At 47.8% G+C, this 27,039-nt stretch overlaps 1 protein-coding gene across 1 annotated transcript in view; it reads right to left on the bottom strand.

Annotated features, from left to right (window-relative positions):
- Nucleotides 1–4,724: 4,724 nt before the first annotated feature.
- The window catches only part of GPT2 (glutamic--pyruvic transaminase 2), a 28,472-nt gene continuing 6,157 nt past the window's right edge, over nt 4,725–27,039 (bottom strand). Inside the window, exons 2-11 of the mRNA XM_083164199.1 lie at nt 19,305–19,394; nt 19,010–19,118; nt 16,925–17,058; nt 16,185–16,428; nt 14,564–14,643; nt 14,268–14,404; nt 12,761–12,935; nt 10,304–10,459; nt 9,192–9,304; nt 4,725–8,728 (exon numbers count right to left, since the gene is read on the bottom strand). Coding sequence (XP_083020325.1) covers nt 8,638–8,728; nt 9,192–9,304; nt 10,304–10,459; nt 12,761–12,935; nt 14,268–14,404; nt 14,564–14,643; nt 16,185–16,428; nt 16,925–17,058; nt 19,010–19,118; nt 19,305–19,394 — 1,329 coding nt within the window. The 3' untranslated portion in view covers nt 4,725–8,637. The remainder of the gene's footprint in view (nt 8,729–9,191; nt 9,305–10,303; nt 10,460–12,760; nt 12,936–14,267; nt 14,405–14,563; nt 14,644–16,184; nt 16,429–16,924; nt 17,059–19,009; nt 19,119–19,304; nt 19,395–27,039) is intronic.

Below are 27,039 nucleotides of genomic sequence, written 5' to 3'. Positions count from 1 at the left end.
CAGAGAAACATAGAATTTGACGGCAGATAAGAACCACTTGGCCCATCTAGACTGCCCCTTTTTTTTTTAAACATGTTACCTCAAACCTTATTTGATCGGAATGGGATCATTCGTCAGACTGCATTTAGGTCTACAGTCATTAGGTCGACCCCACTAGGTCGACTGGCAGGAAGGTCGACCTGACTTAAGGTCGACATGGGCCAAGGTCGACATGACTTAAGGTCGAATTTGCATAAAGGTCGACATGAGGAAGGTCGAATGGTCATAAGGTCGACATGGGTTTTTCACTGTTTTTTGATCCGAATGTCGACACAGTCGACATGGACACAGTTGGCAATGAGAATCGGACCCTCGCATCACTCGCGATGCTTCGGGCACGGTGCCTCGCTGCGCTCGGCACACTATTTTATTCTCCCACCACGCCCTAGTGGATGGTAGGGCATGAAATACCGCCTGTCGGCACATGTCGGCTCAAAAAACAGTGAAAAACCCATGTCGACCTTATGACCAGTCGACCTTCCTCATGTCGACCTTTATGCAAATTCGACCTTAAGTCATGTCGACCTTGGCCCATGTCGACCTTAAGTCAGGTCGACCTTCCTGCCAGTCGACCTAGTGGGGTCGACCTAATGACTGTAGACCTAAGTTCATTCTAATAGATGACCGCATCCCATTTGATCCGTATTTCTTAGTAAGGATATCAATATGCCTATCCCAAGTATGTTTAAATTGTACTACTGTATTTGCCTCTACCACCTCTGATGGGAGGCTATTCCACTTATCTACTACTCTTTCTGTGAAGTATTATTTCCTCAGATTTCCCCTGAATCTTCCTCCCTCTAGTTTCAGTGCATGTCCTCGTGTTCTGTTGTTCCTATTCCTGTGAAGAATGTCTCCCTGCTGTACCTTGTTAAAACCCTTGATGTATTTGAAAGTTTCTATCATGTCCCCCCTTTCCCTTCTCTGCTCCAAAGTATACATATTAAGATCTTTTAGTCTTTCCTGGTACGTTTTGTGATGTAGGCCATGAACCATTTTAGTTGCCCTTCTTTGTACAGTCTCTAATGTATTTATATCCTTCTGGAGATATGGCCTCCAGAACTAAACACATTACTCTAGATAAGGTCGTACCAATGACCTATACAGTGGCATTATTACTTTTTTCGGTACTTGTTTCCTAGCACGGCGCCCGTCGGGTCCCATCGCATACCTTAACTTAAGGTATGCGATGTGACCCGACCGACCCGATTTTCGGGCTTTAAAGACGTTGTTAACGCACTTTGAAAATCGGTCTGATCGCATGCCATTATAATGGCATGCGATCCAACCGACCCGATTTTTACATTGTAAATGTAATGTAAAAATGGTCCCTGAGACCCGATTTCACATTGGACCCAATGTTAAATGCCCCCCAGACCCGATTTTTAATTGTAAACCCACCCTGATGGTTAATTATGTCAAATGCCCCCCCATTGTTAACGCAAAGCCACGATCAACGTCAACCCGAAGCGTGGCGAGTGCCAGCGGTACGCGTCCTCCGACCTTTTCATACTCCCACTATCCACTTTGGTGTGGAGTTGATTTTATATAGTGTGGCGAGCGCAGCGAGCCACCGAGCCCGAAGCGTGGCGAGCGGACGCGTAATATGTCTGAAGTAATGCGTGTCCGCTCGCCGCGCTTCGGGCTCGGTGGCTCGCTACACTATAAAAAATCAACTCCACGCCGACGTGGATAGTGGGGGTATGAAAAGGTCGGAGGACGCGTACCACCGCCCCTCGCGGGCTCGCCACGCTTCGGGTTGACGTTGATCGTGGCGTTAACAATGGGGGCATACAATGAAAAATGGGGTCTGGGGGGCATTTAACATTGGGGCCAACGTAAAACCAGGTCTCAGGGACCATTTAACATTGGTTCCAATGTAAAAATCGGGTCGGTCGGGTTGATCGCATTGCATGCGATTTGGTTGAATGCGATGCGATCGACCCGATTTTTGCAACCCGATTTCATACAATTAAAATCGGTGGCGCCGTGCTAGGAAACCAGTACCCTTTTTTCTTTCTACTGCTAATACCTCTCCCTATGCAACCAAGCATCTGACTTGCCTTCTTCATTGCTTTGTAACACTGCCTACTTGCCTTCAAGTCCCCTGAAATAGTGACACCTAGATCCCTCTCCTCCTCAGTAGTTTCCATTATAGTGCCATTTATACTATATTTAGTCTTTGGATTTCTGAGACCCAAGTGCATGATTTTGCATTTTTTTTGGCATTAAACTGTAGTTGCCATGCTCTTGACCATTCCTCTAATCTACCAAGATCATCAATCATTTGTTTTACCACTCCTGGTGTGTCTACCCGGAAGCGGTACATCTGTCAGAACAGACTTAGGTCTACAGTCATTAGGTCGACCCCGGAAGGTCGACTGTCCCCAAGGTCGACAGGGTTAAAGGTCGACATGGCTCAAGGTCGACATGACTTAAGGTCGACATGGGCCAAGGTCGACATGGTTTTAGGACATTAGTTTTTCACTGTTTTTTTTTTTACCCGAATGTCGACACAGTCGACATGGACACAGTTGGAGTCGAACCGCAGCCCCTCGCATCGCTCGCGATGCTTCGGGCACGGTGCCTCGCTGCGCTCGGCACACTATTTTATTCTCCAACCACGCCCTAGTGGATGGTAGGGCATGAAATACCGCCTGTTGGCACATGTCGACTCAAAAAACAGTGAAAAACTCATGTCGACCTAATGACTGTCGACCTAAAACCATGTCGACCTTGGGGACAGTCGACATTCCGAGGTCGACCTAATGACTGTAGACCTAAATCTGGTCTGACAGATGACCGTTTCCCGTCTACCCTGCTGCATACCTTTGTGTCATCTGCAAAAAGGCACATGTTACCCTCAATTCCATTTGCAATATCACCAATAAAGATATTAAAAAGCACTGGTCCAAGTACAGATCCCTGGGGTACTCCACTTGTAACCTTTCCCTCCTTTGACTGTACTTAATTTACTACAACTCTCTGTTTATTATTTAACAGTCTGTGATGTGGGACAGTGTCAAAAGCCTTACTTAAGTCTAGATAAAGTACATCTATAGTCCCATCTTGATCTTTTACTTTAGTCACCCAGTCAAAAAAGTCAATAACTTTGTTTGACATGATCTTCCCCCAGTAAACCCATGCTGTTTTGGATCCTGTAAGTTGTTGGTTTTGATATATTCTACAGCTCTTTGTTTTAAGAATGTTTTCATCAATTTTCCTACTACTGGTGTAAGGCTCACTGGTCGATAGTTGCTTACTTCCACTTTTGTGCAGTGGGATTACAATTGCTGTATTCCTGTCTTCTGGGATTACTCCAGTAGCCAGTGACTGGTTCAGTAATTGTGTTAATGGTTTCACCAGCTCATGTTACATCTGCCCCACCTGCAGTGCACATGGTTTTGTCTATTTGCAAAGGAATTTGCCTCTAAGAGTGAACCAGAATAAGGCCCAGAGTTTCCCATCTCTACAAAATCAGCCTTCCTAAAATCTAACACCTTTTGTATGCGATGAGTCGGTCTCTGTCTTTATTCTGAACCATACTGCTTGATCGTCACTCAGTCCCAGGTTCTCACCCACATTTACGTCAGATATTCTGTCAACATTTGTAAGTATTAAGTCTAATATTGCGTCCTTACAAGTGGGCTCCTTCACCAATTGCTGGAGGGATGCTCCTTGCAAGGAATTCAGAATTTCCCTACTTCTGATGGAACTTGCAACAGACACCTCCCAGTTCACATCAGGTACATTAAAAGTCTCCCATGATTATTACCTCTTTTTTAATGCCATTTTATTGATGTCCTGCAACAGGTTCTTGTCAAGTTCCTCTCCCTGACCTGGTGGTCTGTAGATCACCCCTATACGAAGAATCGCCTTCTATAGCATGACAGGAGAGGCATAGACGAATGAGGTGGCACATGAGGCACAGATTATGAGGAGAGGTATAGACTACTGAGGAGGCATAGATTGGTGAGGAGGTGGCATGACAGCAGACATAGACTAGTGAGGGGGCATGTGAGGCACAGACGGGCAAGGGGGTGGCCTGAGAGGAGAGGCACAGACTAGTGAGACAGAGATTGGTGAGAAGGTGGCTTGAGAGGCAGAGACTGGTGAGATGGCATGAGAGGCACAGACTAGTGAGGAGGTATGTGAGGCACAGATTGGTGAGGAGGTGGCATGAGAGGAGCAGACTAGTGAGGAGAGGCACAGACAAGTGAGGAGGCACCTAAGGCACAGATTGGTGAGATATATGGCTGAATGAGCAGTATATGGATTATACAGTAATGATACAGATGTATTACTAAGTTATAACGAACCCTTATTAGTGACTGGTGCGGACTTATATAATTGTAATAGTAAAACTATAATATGGTCACTTAATGGGGCAGAGTTACAGCATGGCATGACAAGCTGGGTGCCCCTGCCCATGGCTCCTGCACAAGGCTCCCCTGCAGCTGAGCACCTCCATACGCACAGAGCGCCCAACCTGGTACACCTGATGCTGGAAATACATTTCTATACTAATGCTTTTGAAATAACGGATTATATATAATAGCTTCAGGCTGCCTGAGACCTCTATGTCAGAGCACAGACAGAACCCCTGGGAGACGCATCGGCCCCAGTAAGAGGAATCCGTCCTGTGGAGAATGCATCCAGAATAATCCACACAACAAGGAAAGCCATAGGGTATATAGATTTTATTGGCAATAACAATGTATTGTGAGATAACCCAGCCACTTGTGAGCAGCATAATAACACTGATTTTTACACACCTATTACCACAGGGCAATAAGCTATTACAATCCACTCTAACCTTAGATTCTATTTAAAACAGTCTACATTTAACGCAGGGATGGGGAACTTTGAACTACACATCCCAGCATGCCCTGAAACAATGTTGAAATTTGACCATGCCAAAACTGTTGCAGAGCATGCTGGGATGTGTAGTTCAACAGCAGCTGGGGGGGTCAAAGGTTCCCCATCCCTGGTTTAAAGAAAGGACTACAGTGATATGTACCATACCTTGTGATGAGTGGAGTAGTTGCCCATAGCAACCAGCATCTACTTACCATTTTATAGTAGGTGATTGGTTGCCATGTGCAATTCTTCAATTAGCAAAGCTTCCTTTTTTTACATAAATATCCAAGTAGTCGATTCTGTATCTCCTATGGGAAATTACTCTCTTATTTGGAAGGTAGACTCCGGAACACTACATGCTGTCCTGGTCTAGTAATGATGAGAGCACTACGGTAAGACCAGGGGGATTATGTAATACCCTGCGAGATATAGGCGTTTCGGAAATTCCAGAGAGTGGGCGGGATGCTCTAACATACGTGCCCTCACTTCGCCGGCTATCGCAGACATAACATATTAATGCATTAACATATGCGATAATTATGGCAAAGGACAGCACTTGCGTTAAGAGCTGTCCTTTGCGTTGTGGCCGGCTATGCGCAGCGGGATCCCCGGCGGCTCCCCCCTCCGACCCTTACCCAGGGCTTCTGCTGCAGGCGGGCTCTCCTCCTCCCTGCACCCAGAAGAGAAGGTCATAGGGCTGTGCTGCCCGGACACAGGTGGCAGCAGGGGTCCGTGCGGGGCTGCATGGGTGGCGTTAAGAAGCCCATAGGCTTCAAGGGGGTATCCTCAGCTTTTGCTAGTTATACCCTCGCAGCAAAAACCTGCAGAGCGGGTTTTCCTGCATATCAAAATGCGGTAAAAACCCTGATAACGGGGTTTTAACCGCATATTTCATTTAGAGAATTCTGCACAGTGTGTCCGTGGTTTTAAAGGGTCAGTCATCTACAAGGCAAAGCCAGCCTGGTTTTGCCTGGAAATGGATTGCCCCTTTAAAATATATTTGGCAGAATTCCCACACCGCCTACATCATGCAGGCTATTACATAAGCCTCCCCAGGCCGCAAGGAGCTCAGTCATAGACTGTGGGGTAATAAGCGTAGGCTTACAAAAAGTAGGGCACCGAGCCACCAGGGGACAATGCATCAATCATTGGGGTGCGATAAAGTACCAACCAATCAGCTTCTAACCATCATGTTACAGGCGGTGTTGTAAAAATTACAGGAACCAATTAGTTGATACGTAATCTCTCTACAAGATTAGATATATTTCCATCCCCAATCGGATTCTGGATATGGTCTCTGGTATGTACTAAAAAAAATGATAGCTCAAATATGATTGGTACAGGCATGACTTTGGTACAGATTCACCTGAGTGTAATTTATGCTTGTAAAATAATTTAGAAGCAATTTTGTTCCTTTGGAAGCTATTACTCTAAATGTAAATGCAACTTAAAAGGGCACCTTCTAACCCAGGGCTGGGCAATTGCGACCCTCCAGATGTTGATGAACTACACATCCCAGAATGCTTTGCATTAGTTTTGCTATGTGGCCATGCTGAAACTGATGCAAGGCATGCTGGGATGTGTAGTTCATCAACATCTGGAGGGCCGCAATTGCCCAGCCCTGTTTAACTCATCGTCATTATACACCCAGGTCACCTGCGCCACCTCCTCTCTGACTGACTGGGAGCTGCCATTAAGAAGTCTCTGGCATTCAGTTGGAACTGTGCCCTCAGCATAAAGGGGGTTATTCTGGTTGATTTGCACAGCTGCGAATACACAACTTGCGAGTCCACCAAACCCCGCCTCCCCCTTGCAGTGCGGGTTTGCCAACACTGGCTGCAAATGGATGTTTAACAAACATCCGTTCGCAGGCTAGGGGGAACCACCCACATCATTCAATAGTCACTAACCATCAAATGATGGCGAAGGTGCACACACATCTAATATCTATTGCCAATTCAATTTTATAAACCGTATCGGCAGTTTTGCCTTTCACAGCATATGTAGTTCTATGGCTGACAGCATTCAAAAGCTTTAATGAGCTGTTTAACAAAACTGACATCCTGCTGCCGGCAAGAACATGGTCTGTAAAATTATTGGTGACACGTCGCACCACACATGTCAACATGGGTACAGATATGTAATCATTAGCTTATGTGTATACAGATATGAACACACATATTGCAGGAAAAGATAGCAAATTACACAGACATCCAACTCACCGAGACCCTGTCCTTTTACTATAATGACTGGAGGGATTGTATCTGTGTTATGCTACACTGGCCAAACTCTTATTCATCGGGTGTTTGAGAACCAGGACTCCTAGCTGTAGCCTGTGGGTACGGGATATGTACGTGTTACAGGCCACTTGGAAAGAGCAGACACTCCACATTGGACATAGCCTATCCTGTCACTCCCCAGCATCCTCTCACCACTGACAGAAATGAGGTGGGTGGGGGGAGGGGAAGGGTTGTTGTATCCTGATGATACAAACATTTTGGCACAAATATCAGAACGCTAAATATATTGGAGCTTTTGTAATATGCACAGTAAACGTTATAGTTGCATCATTGTAAGGCCACACCTTACCCAACACTGGTGTTTACATCAGCTAATTGGGACGATAGTTGTGCGTAGGATTCCGAAGATCACTTTGTCTAAGCCAGTGGTAGCCAACTCCAGTCCTCGACAGCTACCAACAGTTCACATTTTCCAGACAACCTAGCTGCTGCACAGGTGTACTCATTACTAACTGACACATTTTAAAAGATCCACAGGTGGAGCTAAATACTTCACTTGTGATTCTGTGAGGAGATCTGGAAAACATTAACTGTTGGTAGCTCTCGAGGACTGGAGTTGGCTACCCCAGGTCTATGTTATATAATGAAATCAGTCATTTGCGGACATCACAAAGGGTGGGATGCATCACATAACGCAATTTCACATCCCACCAATTCCTAAAGTTGCCCTGACCTTCCTAAACCTTTGAGTGCCAATATCTCTTTGAGAAATGTGCAAAAGAATGGCTAAAAATACCTGCATCGCTCACATTTGTCATATAAACTCAAATAACAAATGTTGTGCAAAAATAGATATTACCTATATCAGGTGAATATTTTGCTTGCCAATTTTCACACCTATTTTGACAAATTCAGTTGGTACCTTAAAGTGTTAATGTTTATCTCATTATGCGATAACATTACAATTTTTGCTATACCTACAATTACAGCCTCTTATTGAAATACAACCTATGAGAACGGTCTGGTAATTATTAGATATTGTTACAATATTGATACGAACCATAAGTGGACAGCTGTGACCATGTTAGATTCTGTACAAATGTGACAAGTGGTTTTAACCATTTTTTTTTATAAACCATAACAATTTTTTTCCATTTGATTGAAAAATATTGTAGAAATTGGAAACTATTTGGTTCTAAGAATGAAAAAGTCAAACTTAGGCCAAAAATACAACTGTAGACTTTAAATAAAAAAAGAATAAAATAAAAAAAGAGTATAAAAGTAGCTAAGACACAATCTCTGTTCTACAAAAGGATAAAACTTGATTTTATAAAACAAGCACCAGTTTCCCTAAACCATCTAACAGCCGAAACAGAGAACAACAAATCCCTTTCCCCGTTTTGTAACACGGTGGGTCCCCCGTCGGGAAAGGGTTAATACTTTCAGTGCTATGACCATTTCAAGGCACCAGTCCCACCCGCAGATTGTTGCAGAGGATTCAGGAGAATTGATCCAGGAATCGGAGGTGAAATTCCTTTATTTTCTGTAACAGAAGTTGCAGCTTGTCTGTCGGAGGCAAGATGGTCATTCTGCAAATAAAGGGGCACATCTGGTAAACTGGAGCTATATATAAAATAATAATACATACAAGAGAACCACTTAATTTACTTACAAAGGCAGGAACCCCCCCTCCACAAATAGCCTTGAATCAGTTTCACAGAAATATGGCACTGTGCGACAAGCAACTTTGTAGGCCTGGTCAAATACGAAAAATTAAGACTATACAACTAATCTTCTACAGGGCAGCATATTTTGCAGAGGTGGCTCATATATTTAGAATATATGTTTTATGACGACCCCCCCCCCCATATTGGATAAAGGTGAACTGTACTGTTAATAACAATGCATTAGGAGAGAAAATCTTATTTAAAATCAGACAACATCTACAGCTGTGCATGGCTGTCTAAGCACAGACAAGGTACCTGCACAGTAAGAACTACCAATATACAAACAGTAGCAGCAAGTGCCAGATGCATATACTATAGGCGTTACCTGAAGTGGTAAGTTCCCTCTTTCTGCCCGAAGCCGCTGCCAGGGACCACGCAGATCCCGGCCTCTTCCAGCAGCTGCATGCAGTACAACATGTCAGGGGCCATCTGCAAATCCTGGGAGGGAGGAGGAGAACACATCAGGTACGTATTAGATCTATTAGACATAATGTATTCTACAGCACTGTACAATATAGTGTAACAGAATGTGTGAGGCTTCGCCTCAATTATTGCACAGATGGAATATAGGTGCCTGGAAGGGCGTTCATGAGCTTTTGTGTCTCTGAGGCACCAGCTAGCAGGGACTCCGCGCACACACATACCTAGAGGTACACCAGTGTTTTACGGCTGCAGTAAATAAAAATCAGAACAGTTTTTAAATAAGTAAGACAGTGAGTAAAAGTCGATGGGTGTGAGTTCGAACATCTCCATCCCACATAACTATAATTGTTACTGTATCAAACACTTTTCTTTGCTGGGAATAAGAAGAACATATGAGGTGGGGGCCGGTTGCATCCACGTGTGCTCCGTCCTAGTTCAGAGCATCGGCCCGGCACGACCCGCCCCCCTCCGCCGCTGACTCTCTACCCCGGCCTTACTGACTGTCTCTTCCCCCCACGCTGGCTCTCCCTACAGGATGATGGCCTTATGAGCCCTCCAAGATGGCTGCCTAGGAACTGTGCACTCAGCCACACGTTAGTGTCCCCTGCGTGATAACTGTACTGTCTATGCTATAATTGTATAGTTGCTTATACCATTACCTTCCTGGCTGCTGCAACGACCAGCTGATGGCTGTCTAGGCACTGTGCAGCTCGGCGGGTATGCATTTCCTGAGTGATATCTGTACTATCTCTGCTTATACTGATACCTACCTTGCTGCTGCAGCAACCACTCTTTAACTGTGCCTAATCTGACTGTTGCACAGCAATCCAAGTCAAATTCCTAGTATATGCAAGTATACATGGCCAATAAAGTTGATTCTGATATTCAGGTGTAGGAATGCATTTGCGTGTGTGCCCTTTCTCCAGCCACAAGGTGGTGCTGTGGTCACCACTGCCTATGTATTTGTATCCAATGTGACAGCACACATGTGGTTGTGCTTAATGTAACACTGACCTCTGCCCTCTGTACAGCGCGGGGAGGGATATGGATCCTGGGAAAGGCATACATGGCACCTTGCAGCGGGTTACACTCAATGCCGGGAATCTGGTTGAACCATTCCTCTGTCAGTTTGGCCTTGTGAGCCAGCCTGGATAGGACAGCTTCCTTCTCCTGCAGAGACACAATACAGTGTGCGGTCAGGTCCCCATTCTGGACACACAGACATGTAACCGGGACGTAGGGTTCTCTTGTACAAGACAAGACACAGATACTTACATGCTAACACACATATACACGTAACATGGAGGTAGATCTCTCTTGTATAAGACAAGACACAGATACTTACTGTACATGCTAACACACCTACATGTACGAATATAAGTCAACCCAATTTCTGTTGACCCTATGACCCATAACCGCCTCTGCAACGCTGCTATGCATGCGCCCGTTGCTGGCAGACGTTCTGCAGTAACTTGCTGTTATATTGTCCGACAGGTCCGGGGCATAGTAGTGTGAGAACCCCGTTGTAGCCTCCTTGTCGTGCCCCATATGTCTGCCACCTGAGTGCTCAATGTAGTCTGCCATGGTTAATGAATTATTAATGGATATTTCTTAGATTACGTATCTGGATGGCTGACAACCAATATCTAGGTCAACGGGCAAAAGGTCGACATGAGCACGTCACCATTTTTTGGACTCTCTCATACTTCAGACCATCCACATGGATTCCGATTGGGAATGGAAAAGTGTGATTGGTGCAGCGAGTCGCCATGCCCGAAGTGTACCTCTTACAGGAGCTAATCCTAAAACATCCCCCAAGCTGCAATTGGAGTAGTATCTTGTGAAGGTCCAAAATGAGAAGACGGTAATTCAGTATCCTGAGCTGACCCTGGAAAGCCGCGGCTGGATTATAGACTGATCCGAGTCACAGCAGCCTTGTAACATCCAGGGCTGCAGACTCCCCGGGGTGTAGAATTTGGTAATGAGGTACAGTGTACTTAAAGAACTGCATCCAACATACCTAGGTAGTATTCTGGGTAACCTCGGAGGGTGATAAAGTGTAGAGAGGTTAAAAAAATGGCAGTTAGAAGCTGATTGGTTTGGTATTTTATTTCTCAGCAAGGTTTGATACATATCCCCCATAGTCTTGTCTAACAACTAACATCTTGGAACTCACTGGTCGATCAAGTTCTCGGGACCCTGGGTCATTTACCTGGCTGACCCCGACTACCTGGTCCTAGCTCAATGCGGCAGGCAACCACCTCTGCTGCGGCTTGCCAGAACCATAAGAAAGGTATCCGGTCACGCAGGAAGCCCAAAAAAAGAGCCAGAGACAGGCAGAGCGGTTACTTCCAGTCATCCATGTATGCAACTGAGAAGTACTCTATGGGCCTAATTCATGTTTGTAACTGGGCAAAACCAAGCTGCACTGCAGGTGGGACAGATGTAACGTGCAGAGAGAGAGTTAGATTTTGGTGGGGTTTGTTCAAACTGAAATCTAAAACTGCTGTGTAAAAATAAAGCTGTCTAATGTGTTGGCTACATGCAAAAATCAGCCAGTTTTTACCCTGCACAGAAACAATATAAATGCACATGCTTTCCGTGCAGAGCAACATTATGCGTTTCAGACAATTACTTGGCTTTTTTTTTTTTAGTTACTTAAAAACAGGCATCGGGCCCTGGGCGAGATGTACTAAAACACAATGAGAGTAATAAACCATCAACCAATCCGCTCCTACCTGTTATTTGTTATACACAGCCTGTAACATGACAGGTAGGAGCGGATTGGCTGGTGGTTTATCACTCCCATTTTATCACTTTTCAAGCTTAGTACATCTGGCCCCCTATATGTGTAGCAAGTAGATCTTGTCAAAAGGGGGATCTCACAGTTAGCTGGTGACTTTAATGATCGCATCACTTAATCTATATTATTTCTCAGACCCTCTGACAGCTGAAGGACACACTGGAATGCCCAATGACTCCTTTTTAAGGAGTTGGCCATCACAGCATAGCCAGGAATGGATTTCTGTTCTCTGTGCATTTCACTAGTTTACTCTCATTCCAATGAAGATCATTTTCTTTCAAGAAGCAAGCCATATTTGGCCACCCTGTAACTATTCACATGCCTGTGTTCAGCAGTTACTACAGGGTGCTAAATATTGTGCTGCTTATCAGTCCCCACAAGGGGATGCAGTTGAAATCCCGACCGCCGAAATCCCGCCACAATCTCAGCAATGTCAAATAATAAAGGGTTGTAATTGGTCCTCACGTTCCCCCTGCATCATCACAGCCCCAGATCTTCGGTAACTGTCACTCTGGGGAGGGTGAGTTATTTCTGTATCTGGGAGTAGCATATATATAGCAAAAAGTTGGACCATGCTCTAGAAAGCTATGTATATCACTACTGGCTAATTACTCCATACAAGCATTATTAAGTTACCAACACAATAGAGATTAGTCAGCCATAGCTACCTGGATAAACTGCTCGTAGGACTCCTCACCGGGCTGTGGAGGATTCACCACAACATCCATAGCGGCCTGCCCCGGCACTGGGGGACATAGGCGCACAGAGAGGATCTTTACCAGCTGCGCCTGAATCTCCGGGTGCAGGTTCACAACCTCCATGTAGCCACCTCTGTACCCACACCTGAGACACAAAACATCCACTGCTTACGCTATATCAGACAAGATTTACTATATGTAACATAGGAATTATGAGCAAATCACAGACTATCAGATTCCCTGAACACATTAGGACGCAAGCCTTTATTTAAGAAACCTGATGTATACACTACTCTGTACAGGGGTCGTGACCTGGGACATGCGAGTGCACTTTGGGTGCTTGAAAACCAATACCGATCGTCTTCTACCTGCACTGACAGGTTCCAGTGAAGCTGGAGAATATCCTATTGCGTGTCCTAGACCCCAAACAACCATCCAAGACGATCCGTCATTCTCATTGGCTATAAATGTATAGAACCAAATGCAACGTCCGCTAGTTAACAGCTGGTATAAAACCCAGTTGTAAAAGAATCCCACACAAAAAAAACTTGATACTTGGGGAAACTATATTGAGATTCTATCGCGGTCCACAAGACAAGTAATATTTCTCTGTTTTCAAAAAATGATCTGGTATGAGAAACGTATTTTGCACAATGATCCTCCAATTTCTTTTGAATTACAGTATTTTACCTTTCTATTTTTACGCAATGTGTTAGCACATGGTTTATAATATACTCTTACTGTCGTTATTGACTTGATAAACTTATTGTGATTTAACTTTTTAGAACTATACTTCATATACTATATACATTATTTGGTCGCATCTTGAAGCTTTGACTAAAAAAAGCATTTAAAAAAAATAAAAAAACTTGTAGGACAGACTATTCATCCACAAAGGAAGTAAGATCTTGGTCACAGAACACAAACCCCAGGTTTCTGCATGTGCAGTGATACTCTAAAGCTGGAAGTCGCAGGGAGGACTTATTTGTTAAAGGGACTGACAGGGACCGATTGGCGGAGGTAAATGGGAGTGGCAGCAAAACTTAGATACATCGTGACTGTATTCTAGTCTCAGCCTCTGGTACTGTTACGTGTATGCAGTCACAGTGGCTCCAGTGTCTCACTTCCTGAGGGCATGCTGCACTACTAGAAGGCTTCTCAGAAGCTTGATAATTGGCTGATCTGCGACCGATGCTGCTTCTTTGTACGCAACCACTGGTGGTGGGCATCGAATTGCAAATCTAGACAGCAGCGGCATTGGAGCATAAGAAAAAAAATCAAAAATCACTTTTATCTCCCCTGTACAGCTCCAAGGTGCTAGGCATACACCTGCACAAGGTAAGTAAAGTCTCCTCCCTGTTGAACTCCTCCCACTAATTGTACTCCAAAAGGAGGCCATACTTCGTTCTGCAAAGCCATGCGCCTGACAGACATGAGACTCATGCTAGGCTAGGATTATCCCATCCCCAAGACTTACTCTCCCATGTAACCCTTTGAGGTCGAATGGAAGGAGGCAAGCTCCACGTTACTGCTGTATTCCGGGCCCATCTCGTACAGGACTTTCTTGAACGAATGGAATTGGCAGCTTTCAGAATAGACGTTGTCCTGGTAGACCTAAAAAAAAAATACACAGAATGAGATGTGTGCATAATATATATATATATATATATATATATATATATATATATATATATATATATATATATATATACACACACACACACACACACACACACTTTCATGCAACTGGAAATTCGTAAACATTCTTATTACCTCATCTGCCAGTAGAAAAAGCCCCTCCTCCCAGGCAAAGTGAATGACTTCCTCTATGCAGCGCCTGCTCTGCACCTGTCCTGAACAAAACAAGGGGAAAGATGATGCTGCACTCAGCAGGAGCACAGAAGCCTGCCTGGTTATAAGCCTTGGAAATGACATTACCCCAGCATGAAGCACACAGTCCCAGCAGCCTGTACCCCCGTATGCAGCACAGACCCAGTAGCCTGTACCCATGTAAGCAGCACACATACCCAGCAGCCTGTACCCATGTATGTACTATTCATTCTAGCACTCACCATATTTGAAAACCCATGCAGTTCCTCTTCACTGCCTGGGGTGTCGCTGTCTGATGTAGTACTTCTAGCACAGTGTGGTCTGTATGTCAGCACTGATATGCAAACCAGACCTGTGCTAGAAACACCACAGCAGACAGCGACACCCCAGGCAGGGAAGAGTAACTGCATGGGTTTTCAGAGATGGTGGATGCTACAATGAACTCTATTTATACAGCACACAGATCCAGCAGCTGTACCCGTACATGCAGCACACAGACCCAGCAGCCTGTATACCCTGTATGCAGCACACAGACCCAGCAGCCTGTATACCCTGTATGCAGCACACAGACCCAGCAGCCTGTATACCCTGTATGCAGCACACAGACCCAGCAGCCTGTATACCCTGTATGCAGCACACCGTCCCAACAGCCTGTACCCCTGTATGCCGCACAAAGACCCAGCAGCCTTTGCCCATATATAGAGCAGAAAGACCCAGCAGCCTGTATACCTTGTATGCAGCACACAGACCCAGCAGGCCGTATACCCCCATATGCAGCACACAGACCAAACAGCCTGTACCCCTGTATGCCACACAAAGACCCAGCAGCCTTTGCCCATATATAGAGCACAAAGACTGTATACCCTGTATGCAGCACACAGACCCAGCAGCCTGTACTCCTGTATGCAGCACACAGACCCAGCAGCCTGTACTCCTGTATGCAGCACACAGACCCAGCAGCCTTTGCCTATATATAGAGCACAAAGACCCAGCAGCCTGTACTCCTGTATGCAGCACACTGTCCCAACAGCCTGTACCCCTGTATGCCGCACACAGACCCAGCAGCCTGTACTCCTGTATGCAGCACAGACCCAGCAGCCTGTACTCCTGTATGCAGCACACAGACCCAGCAGCCTGTACTCCTGTATGCAGCACACAGACCCAGCAGCCTGTACTCCTGTATGCAGCACACAGACCCAGCAGCCTTTGCCTATATATAGAGCACAAAGACCCAGCAGCCTGTACTCCTGTATGCAGCACACTGTCCCAACAGCCTGTACCCCTGTATGCCGCACACAGACCCAGCAGCCTGTACTCCTGTATGCAGCACACAGACCCAGCAGCCTGTACTCCTGTATGCAGCACACAGACCCAGCAGCCTGTATACCCTGTATGCAGCACACTGTCCCAACAGCCTGTACCCCTGTATGCCGCACAAAGACCCAGCAGCCTTTGCCCATATATACAGCACACAGACCCAGCAGCCTGTACCCCCGTACACAGCGCAAAGACCCAGCAGCCTGTATCCCTGTCTCGAGAAATCATGTCATGTCCATAAACTCACCCGTCGGGTTTCCTGGGTTAATGATACAAAGCACCTTGGGGCTTGAGTATTCTCTTGCCTCGTGCAATGCTCTCCGTAGTTCATTGATATCCAACGCCCAACAGTTCCCTTCATCCAGGTAGTAATTCACCTGCACAGCGTTAAGTTCAGATATGGCTGCGGAGTACAACGGGTACTGAGGGATGGGAATCATGACTCCTGTCCGTGATCTCCCGTCTCCTGACACCAGGATCTTCAGCATGGTCTGAAAACATGGAACATATAATGGTTTCTCCATGAGATCCATCAAATGACAGCAAAACCGCAAACCCTGCCTGGATTAAACTGGTGCTTTAATCTGATCAGATTGATTTAACCCCTTCAGTGGTGGGGTATTTTAGAGAGAGCTCCCCACTGGGCGAGTTTCTTTGGGGGAGGGGGGGCGCTCCCTAAAAAAAACCCACTACTGTCTCTCCCGGGGCTGGGCAATGCTGCTGAGCACAATAACAGCTGCTGCCCGACCCTGCCCCTGGCTGTATGCGGCGTGACGTTAGCAAGTGACATCTTGCACAGCCCGGGTGGAAGGAGGCGGGGCCAAGCAGCAGCTGAAGCAGTGGCACTCCCGAGAATTTTCCAGGCGTGCCCATCTGGGCACTGGAGCATAGCCTGGAAAATTCTCGGGAGTACCACTGAAGGGGTTAATATATGAACTGACGTGTATATTTAGGTCTACATGTTGTCGCTGGGTCTCTGCAACTTACAAATATGCCATCACTGGCTCCGGTAGTGAGGTAAATATTATCTGGATCTGCAGGAATCCCGTTGTCTCGTCGCTCAATATACTGAGCAACATCTTCCCGAATACAGGAGACTCCTTGGCTGGCGCTGTAGGACCCTACAGGAAAATGAGGAACATGTAAGCGCTTGCGAGAACCACTTCAGGATTTGAATTTCAGCATGGATTAGTGGCAAAGGTCATGGCGGACAATAATCACCTGCATTCTCCCCATAGACACCGATGCCAATATATCTGCACTGTATTTGGATGATCCCAGTGTGCATGTTTCCAGGTCTATATGATTGCTATAATAAGTTTACAAGGTGACTATACGCCCTAATTCTGTAACAATCGGTCCACAGCGTATTTGCTCTGGGGACTGATGATGTTTTGGCTCTGCGCAAGCGTATACGCTAACTTATAAGGGTGAAGGGGGAGGGGGGATTGGAGTAAGTCAGGGGTGTGGCACATGTTGATGCCCAGCAAAAAGTTTGGTACTTGTGTATTATCACGGCGCCAGCCTATGCTACGTTTTCAGCATAGGCTAAGCTACGTTGTCATCGTAGCCCAATGGCTGCCTAGTGTAGTCAGCGTAGTGTCCCCGCATCAGCCCTGCGTAGTCAGCGTAGTGTCCCAGTCAGGCAGCGTAGTCGCCGTACTGTCCCCGCGAGCTGCAGCTCTGTCCCCGGTGTGCATGGCAAGCCTAGTGAGCGCCTTTCACACAGCGCCGGTAACCGCCAGATCCCCTGCGCTGGCAGACGCCGGCGGAGAGGCGATCATGCGGGCGCCGGCAGAGAGGCGCTCCACCTGCTTGAGACGCTTGTGCGTCTCAGTAATTCTTGAGGCAGGGTACGGCAACCCTGCCTGTGTCCGCTTCAGGGAGACGGACAGGGTTAGTGGTTCGGTAGTGCGTGCATCTCCTGCACAATAAAGGCCGTATTGGTCAGTGCTCCCTGTTACATACTGGCAAATGCCTGCATTTCAAACCCCCATTCTCCACACCAGCCTGAAGTGTGGCAAGCGCAGTGAGCCCCATGAGGGGAAACTGTTGGCGTCCTCCCAAACTGTTCATACCCCCACTATCCCCGTCGGCGTGGAGTTTATTTCATAAAGTGTGGTGAGCGGATGCGGATTACTTGACATGTAATCCGCGTCCCCTCGCCACACTTTATAAGATCAACTCCACGCCAACGTGGAGAGTGGGGGTATGAACAGGTCGGGAGGACGCGTCCCACATCCGCTCGCCATGCTTCAGGCAGATGTGGATAGTGGGGGTGTTTCCGGAACACATTCATACCGGTCATATCAGGCAGGTTAAAATGGTCAATGGTTCCCACACAATGTAATATGCGCTGACTGACTAAGCTACACAAACTAAGACTGAACCCCACTGACCAGGGTTTAATTCGGAACGTTGGGAAAAAGCAGCCAATTGGTGATCATGCTAATTCTGTGTGTTGGCCGAAGGCAAAGGAACCAATCAGGTCATAGAATCCTGACGTCAGCACCACAGAAAATAAACTAAGATCTCGGCTTCTGTGGGGTTCCATTTATTACGCCTGTTAATTGTTAGCAAAACATTTGCAGGAGGAATATGGTCGGTTAGTCTGGTATTACAATATCCTATACAGCGAATGCAGATGCCGGCTGAGAGCGAGATCTAAGGCAGACCAGTCCAGCAGTTGCCACTGCTGAGGTAGGTGCCTGACATGCTCACTGCTGATAGCTCCGAGATGGAACCCAAGGGCCTGCTTGTCACCAGGTGGACTTCCGTACCTCACAGACTGTTGGTCAGCAGCATAAGCTGAGGCTTACTCAGCTGGCCGTCTGCGTGAATATTGTGACCGATGGTTGTGTTGTTAGATCACAGCCCTTTTTGGTTCTAGGCTTACAGCTCCCTGCAGGAGGCGTCACTCCTACCGATAAGTCCCCTGCATGTCCCTCCTTCATAACACAAAGCTGCATACAAACAGCACTGAATTTCTGTCCATTTATGAATCAAGCCCATAGCCTCCTATTACATGAACGTAATAGAAACAGTAACATCCCAACAATTGATGCAACAAACCCAGGCTCTGTCCTCCGCAGGAATTTAGGATTCTGATGGCTCTGTCTTTAGCGTCCTGCGGGAAACGCGGATTATCCAGGAGATCGGGATATGTACAAAGTGCCACCACCTGCAAATACAGCATGAAAAACTGTTTTACAATCAAAGATATTTTATCTATCAGCTCGTCCTTATCCAAATAATCGTTATTAAAAGCATTAGCTTATGAACACCTACAAATCCCAGAGCGAGAGTGTAACGCAGTCCAAAAGCCGCAGTAAGATACAATGGGCAGGAGACACTACTGAATGATTACCTGACGGAGAAGAGTGATTGGCTGCTGTCCCATAGCGTGGGCGTCGCCGATGTTCGCTTTGATGACCTCATCAAATGGTTTTTTGATCCCCTAAAGAGAATGGGAACAACAGATCTATAAAACATCTCTGGGTAAATAATATACAGTACAAAAAAAAAAAAACACCCACCTTTTATGCCACACAAGTAATAATAATGTCATCATCAGAGAGCATATATAATTAGGAATTATGTAGATAATATTTGTAGCGTTCACACCCTACCCTGTTTTTATCCTTCCTTGGTAGCAAGAGTGATAGCGCTGTACGGTGATGCAGTAGGAGGCATCTATTACACACAGATCCCTATACCTGTACCCTGCTATACACATCACAGAGGCCTGAGTCACATGTGGCTGGGGCTGTATCCTTCCTTGTTAGCAGCAGTGACAGCGCTGTATGGTGATGGAATGGGATCATTCGTCAGACTGCATTTAGGTCTACAGTCATTAGGTCGACTGGCAGGAAGGTCGACCTGACTTAAGGTCGACATGGGCCAAGGTCGACATGACTTAAGGTCGAATTTGCATAATGGTCGACATGAGGAAGGTCGACTGGTCATAAGGTCGACATGGGTTTTTCACTGTTTTTTGATCCGGATGTCGACACAGTCGACATGGACACAGTTGGCAATGAGAATCGGACCCTCGCATCGCTCGCTTCACTCGCAATGCTTCGGGCACGGTGCCTCGCTGCGCTCGGCACACTATTTTATTCTCCCACCACACCCTAGTGGATGGTAGGGCATGAAATACCGCCTGTCGGCTCAAAAAACAGTGAAAAACCCATGTTGACCTTATGACCAGTCGACCTTCCTCATGTCGACCTTTATGCAAATTCGACCTTAAGTCATGTCGACCTTAAGTCAGGTCGACCTTCCTGCCAGTCGACCTAGTGGGGTCGACCTAATGACTGTAGACCTAAGTTCATTCTAATAGATGACCGCTTCCCATGGTGATGCAGCAGGAGGCATCTATTACACACAGATCCCTATACCTGTACCCTGCTATACACATCACAGGGGTCTGAGTCAGATGTGGCTGGGGCTGTATCCTTCCTTGGTAGCAGCAGTGACAGCGCTGTATGGTGATGCAGCAGGAGGCATCTATTACACACAGCCCCTATACCTGTACCCTGCTATACACATCACAGGTGCCTGAGTCAGATGTGGCTGGGGCTGTATCCTTCCTTGTTAGCAGCAGTGATAGCGCTGTATGGTGATGCAGCAGGAGGCATCTATTACACACAGCTCCCTATACCTGTACCCTATTATACACATCACAGAGGCCTGAGTCAGATGTGGCTGGGGCTGTATCCTTCCTTGGTAGCAGCAGTGACAGCGCTGTATGGTGATGCAGCAGGAGGCATCTATTACACACAGCCCCTATACCTGTACCCTGCTATACACATCACAGGGGCCTGAGTCAGATGTGGCTGGGGCTGTATCCTTCCTTGGTAGCAGAAGTGACAGCGCTGTATGGTGATGCAGCAGGAGGCATCTATTACACACAGCCCCTATACCTGTACCGTACTATACACATCACTGGGCCTGAGTCAGATGTGGCTGGGGCTGTATCCCTCCTTGGTAGCAGCAGTGACAGCGCTGTATGGTGATGCAGCAGGAGGCATCTATTACACACAGCCCCTATACCTGTACCCTACTATACACATCACAGGGGCCTGAGTCAGATGTGGCTGGGGCTGTATCCTTCCTTGGTAGCAGCAGTGACAGCGCTGTATGGTGATGCAGCAGGAGGCATCTATTACACACAGCTCCCTATACCTGTACCCTATTATACACATCACAGAGGCCTGAGTCAGATGTGGCTGGGGCTGTATCCTTCCTTGGTAGCAGCAGTGATAGCGCTGTATGGTGATGCAGCAGGAGGCATCTATTACACACAGCTCCCTATACCTGTACCCTATTATACACATCACAGTGGCCTGAGTCAGATGTTGCTGGGGCTGTATCCTTCCTTGGTAGCAGCAGTGACAGTGCTGTACGGTGATGCAGCAGGAGGCATCTATTACACACAGATCCCTATACCTGTACCCTGCTATACACATCACAGAGGCCTGAGTCACATGTGGCTGGGGCTGTATCCTTCCTTGGTAGCAGCAGTGACAGCTCTGTATGGTGATGCAGCAGGAGGCATCTATTACACACAGCCCCTATACCTGTACCCTGCTATACACATCACAGGGGCCTGAGTCACATGTTGCTGGGGCTGTATCCTTCCTTGGTAGCAGCAGTGACAGCGCTGTATGGTGATGCAGCAGGAGGCATCTATTACACACAGCTCCCTATACCTGTACCCTACTATACACATCACAGTGGCCTGAGTCACATGTTGCTGGGGCTGTATCCTTCCTTGGTAGCAGCAGTGATAGCGCTGTATGGTGATGCAGCAGGAGGCATCTATTACACACAGATCCCTATACCTGTATCCTTCCTTGTTAGCAGCAGTGACAGCGCTGTATGGTGATGCAGCAGCAGGCATCTATTACACCCAGATCCCTATACCTGTACCCTGCTATACACATCACAGGGGTCTGAGTCAGATGTGGCTGGGGCTGTATCCTTCCTTGGTAGCAGCAGTGACAGTGCTGTATGATGATGCAGCAGGAGGCATCTATTACCACAGCCCCTATACCTGTACCCTGCTATACACATCACAGAGGCCTGAGTCAGATGTGGCTGGGGCTGTATCCTTCCTTGGTAGCAGCAGTGACAGCGCTGTATGGTGATGCAGCAGGAGGCATCTATTACACACAGCCCCTATACCTGTACCCTGCTATACACATCACAGGGGCCTGAGTCAGATGTGGCTGGGGCTGTATCCTTCCTTGGTAGCAGAAGTGACAGCGCTGTATGGTGATGCAGCAGGAGGCATCTATTACACACAGCCCCTATACCTGTACCCTACTATACACATCACAGGGGCCTGAGTCAGATGTGGCTGGGGCTGTATCCTTCCTTGGTAGCAGCAGTGACAGCGCTGTATGGTGATGCAGCAGGAGGCATCTATTACACACAGCCCCTATACCTGTACCCTACTATACACATCACAGGGGCCTGAGTCAGATGTGGCTGGGGCTGTATCCTTCCTTGTTAGCAGCAGTGATAGCGCTGTATGGTGATGCAGCAGGAGGCATCTATTACACACAGCTCCCTATACCTGTACCCTATTATACACATCACAGAGGCCTGAGTCAGATGTGGCTGGGGCTGTATCCCTCCTTGGTAGCAGCAGTGATAGCGCTGTATGGTGATGCAGCAGGAGGCATCTATAACACAAAGCCCCTATACCTGTACCCTACTATACACATCACAGTGGCCTGAGTCAGATGTTGCTGGGGCTGTATCCTTCCTTGGTAGCAGCAGTGACAGTGCTGTACGGTGATGCAGCAGGAGGCATCTATTACACACAGCCCCTATACCTGTACCCTGCTATACACATCACAGGTGCCTGAGTCAGATGTGGCTGGGGCTGTATCCTTCCTTGTTAGCAGCAGTGATAGCGCTGTATGGTGATGCAGCAGGAGGCATCTATTACACACAGCTCCCTATACCTGTACCCTATTATACACATCACAGAGGCCTGAGTCAGATGTGGCTGGGGCTGTATCCTTCCTTGGTAGCAGCAGTGACAGCGCTGTATGGTGATGCAGCAGGAGGCATCTATTACACACAGCCCCTATACCTGTACCCTGCTATACACATCACAGGGGCCTGAGTCAGATGTGGCTGGGGCTGTATCCTTCCTTGGTAGCAGAAGTGACAGCGCTGTATGGTGATGCAGCAGGAGGCATCTATTACACACAGCCCCTATACCTGTACCGTACTATACACATCACTGGGCCTGAGTCAGATGTGGCTGGGGCTGTATCCCTCCTTGGTAGCAGCAGTGACAGCGCTGTATGGTGATGCAGCAGGAGGCATCTATTACACACAGCCCCTATACCTGTACCCTACTATACACATCACAGGGGCCTGAGTCAGATGTGGCTGGGGCTGTATCCTTCCTTGGTAGCAGCAGTGACAGCGCTGTATGGTGATGCAGCAGGAGGCATCTATTACACACAGCTCCCTATACCTGTACCCTATTATACACATCACAGAGGCCTGAGTCAGATGTGGCTGGGGCTGTATCCTTCCTTGGTAGCAGCAGTGATAGCGCTGTATGGTGATGCAGCAGGAGGCATCTATTACACACAGCTCCCTATACCTGTACCCTATTATACACATCACAGTGGCCTGAGTCAGATGTTGCTGGGGCTGTATCCTTCCTTGGTAGCAGCAGTGACAGTGCTGTACGGTGATGCAGCAGGAGGCATCTATTACACACAGATCCCTATACCTGTACCCTGCTATACACATCACAGAGGCCTGAGTCACATGTGGCTGGGGCTGTATCCTTCCTTGGTAGCAGCAGTGACAGCTCTGTATGGTGATGCAGCAGGAGGCATCTATTACACACAGCCCCTATACCTGTACCCTGCTATACACATCACAGGGGCCTGAGTCACATGTTGCTGGGGCTGTATCCTTCCTTGGTAGCAGCAGTGACAGCGCTGTATGGTGATGCAGCAGGAGGCATCTATTACACACAGCTCCCTATACCTGTACCCTACTATACACATCACAGTGGCCTGAGTCACATGTTGCTGGGGCTGTATCCTTCCTTGGTAGCAGCAGTGATAGCGCTGTATGGTGATGCAGCAGGAGGCATCTATTACACACAGATCCCTATACCTGTATCCTTCCTTGTTAGCAGCAGTGACAGCGCTGTATGGTGATGCAGCAGCAGGCATCTATTACACCCAGATCCCTATACCTGTACCCTGCTATACACATCACAGGGGTCTGAGTCAGATGTGGCTGGGGCTGTATCCTTCCTTGGTAGCAGCAGTGACAGTGCTGTATGATGATGCAGCAGGAGGCATCTATTACCACAGCCCCTATACCTGTACCCTGCTATACACATCACAGAGGCCTGAGTCAGATGTGGCTGGGGCTGTATCCTTCCTTGGTAGCAGCAGTGACAGCGCTGTATGGTGATGCAGCAGGAGGCATCTATTACACACAGCCCCTATACCTGTACCCTGCTATACACATCACAGGGGCCTGAGTCAGATGTGGCTGGGGCTGTATCCTTCCTTGGTAGCAGAAGTGACAGCGCTGTATGGTGATGCAGCAGGAGGCATCTATTACACACAGCCCCTATACCTGTACCCTACTATACACATCACAGGGGCCTGAGTCAGATGTGGCTGGGGCTGTATCCTTCCTTGGTAGCAGCAGTGACAGCGCTGTATGGTGATGCAGCAGGAGGCATCTATTACACACAGCCCCTATACCTGTACCCTACTATACACATCACAGGGGCCTGAGTCAGATGTGGCTGGGGCTGTATCCTTCCTTGTTAGCAGCAGTGATAGCGCTGTATGGTGATGCAGCAGGAGGCATCTATTACACACAGCTCCCTATACCTGTACCCTATTATACACATCACAGAGGCCTGAGTCAGATGTGGCTGGGGCTGTATCCCTCCTTGGTAGCAGCAGTGATAGCGCTGTATGGTGATGCAGCAGGAGGCATCTATAACACAAAGCCCCTATACCTGTACCCTACTATACACATCACAGTGGCCTGAGTCAGATGTTGCTGGGGCTGTATCCTTCCTTGGTAGCAGCAGTGACAGTGCTGTACGGTGATGCAGCAGGAGGCATCTATTACACACAGATCCCTATACCTGTACCCTGCTATACACATCACAGAGGCCTGAGTCACATGTGGCTGGGGCTGTATCCTTCCTTGGTAGCAGCAGTGACAGCTCTGTATGGTGATGCAGCAGGAGGCATCTATTACACACAGCTCCCTATACCTGTACCCTACTATACACATCACAGTGGCCTGAGTCACATGTTGCTGGGGCTGTATCCTTCCTTGGTAGCAGCAGTGATAGCGCTGTATGGTGATGCAGCAGGAGGCATCTATTACACACAGATCCCTATACCTGTACCCTGCTATACACATCACAGGTGCCTGAGTCAGATGTGGCTGGGGCTGTATCCTTCCTTGTTAGCAGCAGTGACAGTGCTGTATGGTGATGCAGCAGCAGGCATCTATTACACCCAGATCCCTATACCTGTACCCTGCTATACACATCACAGGGGTCTGAGTCAGATGTGGCTGGGGCTGTATCCTTCCTTGGTAGCAGCAGTGACAGCGCTGTATGATGATGCAGCAGGAGGCATCTATTACCACAGCCCCTATACCTGTACCCTGCTATACACATCACAGAGGCCTGAGTCAGATGTGGCTGGGGCTGTATCCTTCCTTGGTAGCAGCAGTGACAGCGCTGTATGGTGATGCAGCAGGAGGCATCTATTACACACAGCCCCTATACCTGTACCCTGCTATACACATCACAGGGGCCTTAGTCAGATGTGGCTGGGGCTGTATCCTTCCTTGGTAGTAGCAGTGACAGCGCTGTATGGTGATGCAGCAGGAGGCATCTATTACACACAGATCCCTATACCTGTACCCTGCTATACACATCACAGGGGCCTTAGTCAGATGTGGCTGGGGCTGTATCCTTCCTTGGTAGCAGCAGTGACAGCGCTGTATGGTGATGCAGCAGGAGGCATCTATTACACACAGCCCCTATACCTGTACCCTGCTATACACATCAAAGTGGCCTGAGTCAGATGTGGCTGGGGCTGTATCCTTCCTTGGTAGCAGCAGTGATAGCGCTGTATGGTGATGCAGCAGGAGGCATCTATTACACACAGCCCCTATACCTGTACCCTGCTATACACATCACAGGGGCCTTAGTCAGATGTGGCTGGGGCTGTATCCTTCCTTGGTAGTAGCAGTGACAGCGCTGTATGGTGATGCAGCAGGAGGCATCTATTACACACAGATCCCTATACCTGTACCCTGCTATACACATCACAGGGGCCTTAGTCAGATGTGGCTGGGGCTGTATCCTTCCTTGGTAGCAGCAGTGACAGCGCTGTATGGTGATGCAGCAGCAGGCGTCTATTACCACAGCCCCTATACCTGTACCCTACTATACACATCACAGGGGCCTGAGTCAGATGTGGCTGGGGCTGTATCCTTCCTTGGTAGCAGCAGTGATAGCGCTGTATGGTGATGCAGCAGGAGGCATCTATTACACACAGCCCCTATACCTGTACCCTACTATACACATCACAGAGGCCTGAGTCAGATGTGGCTGGGGCTGTATCCTTCCTTGGTAGCAGCAGTGATAGCGCTGTATGGTGATGCAGCAGGAGGCATCTATTACACACAGCCCCTATTATACACATCACAGGGACCTGAGTCAGATGTGGCTGGGGCTGTATCCTTCCTTGTTAGCAGCAGTGACAGCGCTGTATGGTGATGCAGCAGGAGGCGTCTATTACCACAGCCCCTATACCTGTACCCTACTATACACATCACAGTGGCCTGAGTCAGATGTGGCTGGGGCTGTATCCTTCCTTGTTAGCAGCAGTGACAGCGCTGTATGGTGATGCAGCAGGAGGCGTCTATTACACACAGTCCCTATACCTGTACCCTGCTATACACATCACAGGGGCCTGAGTCAGATGTGGCTGGGGCTGTATCCTTCCTTGGTAGCAGCAGTGACAGCGCTGTATGGTGATGCAGCAGCAGGCGTCTATTACACA

Source organism: Crinia signifera, chromosome 11, assembly GCF_055691185.1.
Source record: "Crinia signifera chromosome 11, ASM5569118v1, whole genome shotgun sequence".
Classification (NCBI taxonomy): Eukaryota; Metazoa; Chordata; class Amphibia; order Anura; family Myobatrachidae; genus Crinia; species Crinia signifera.
The sequence above is the reverse complement of the archived record's forward strand: the minus strand, read 5'-3'. Positions and strand labels throughout refer to the sequence as shown.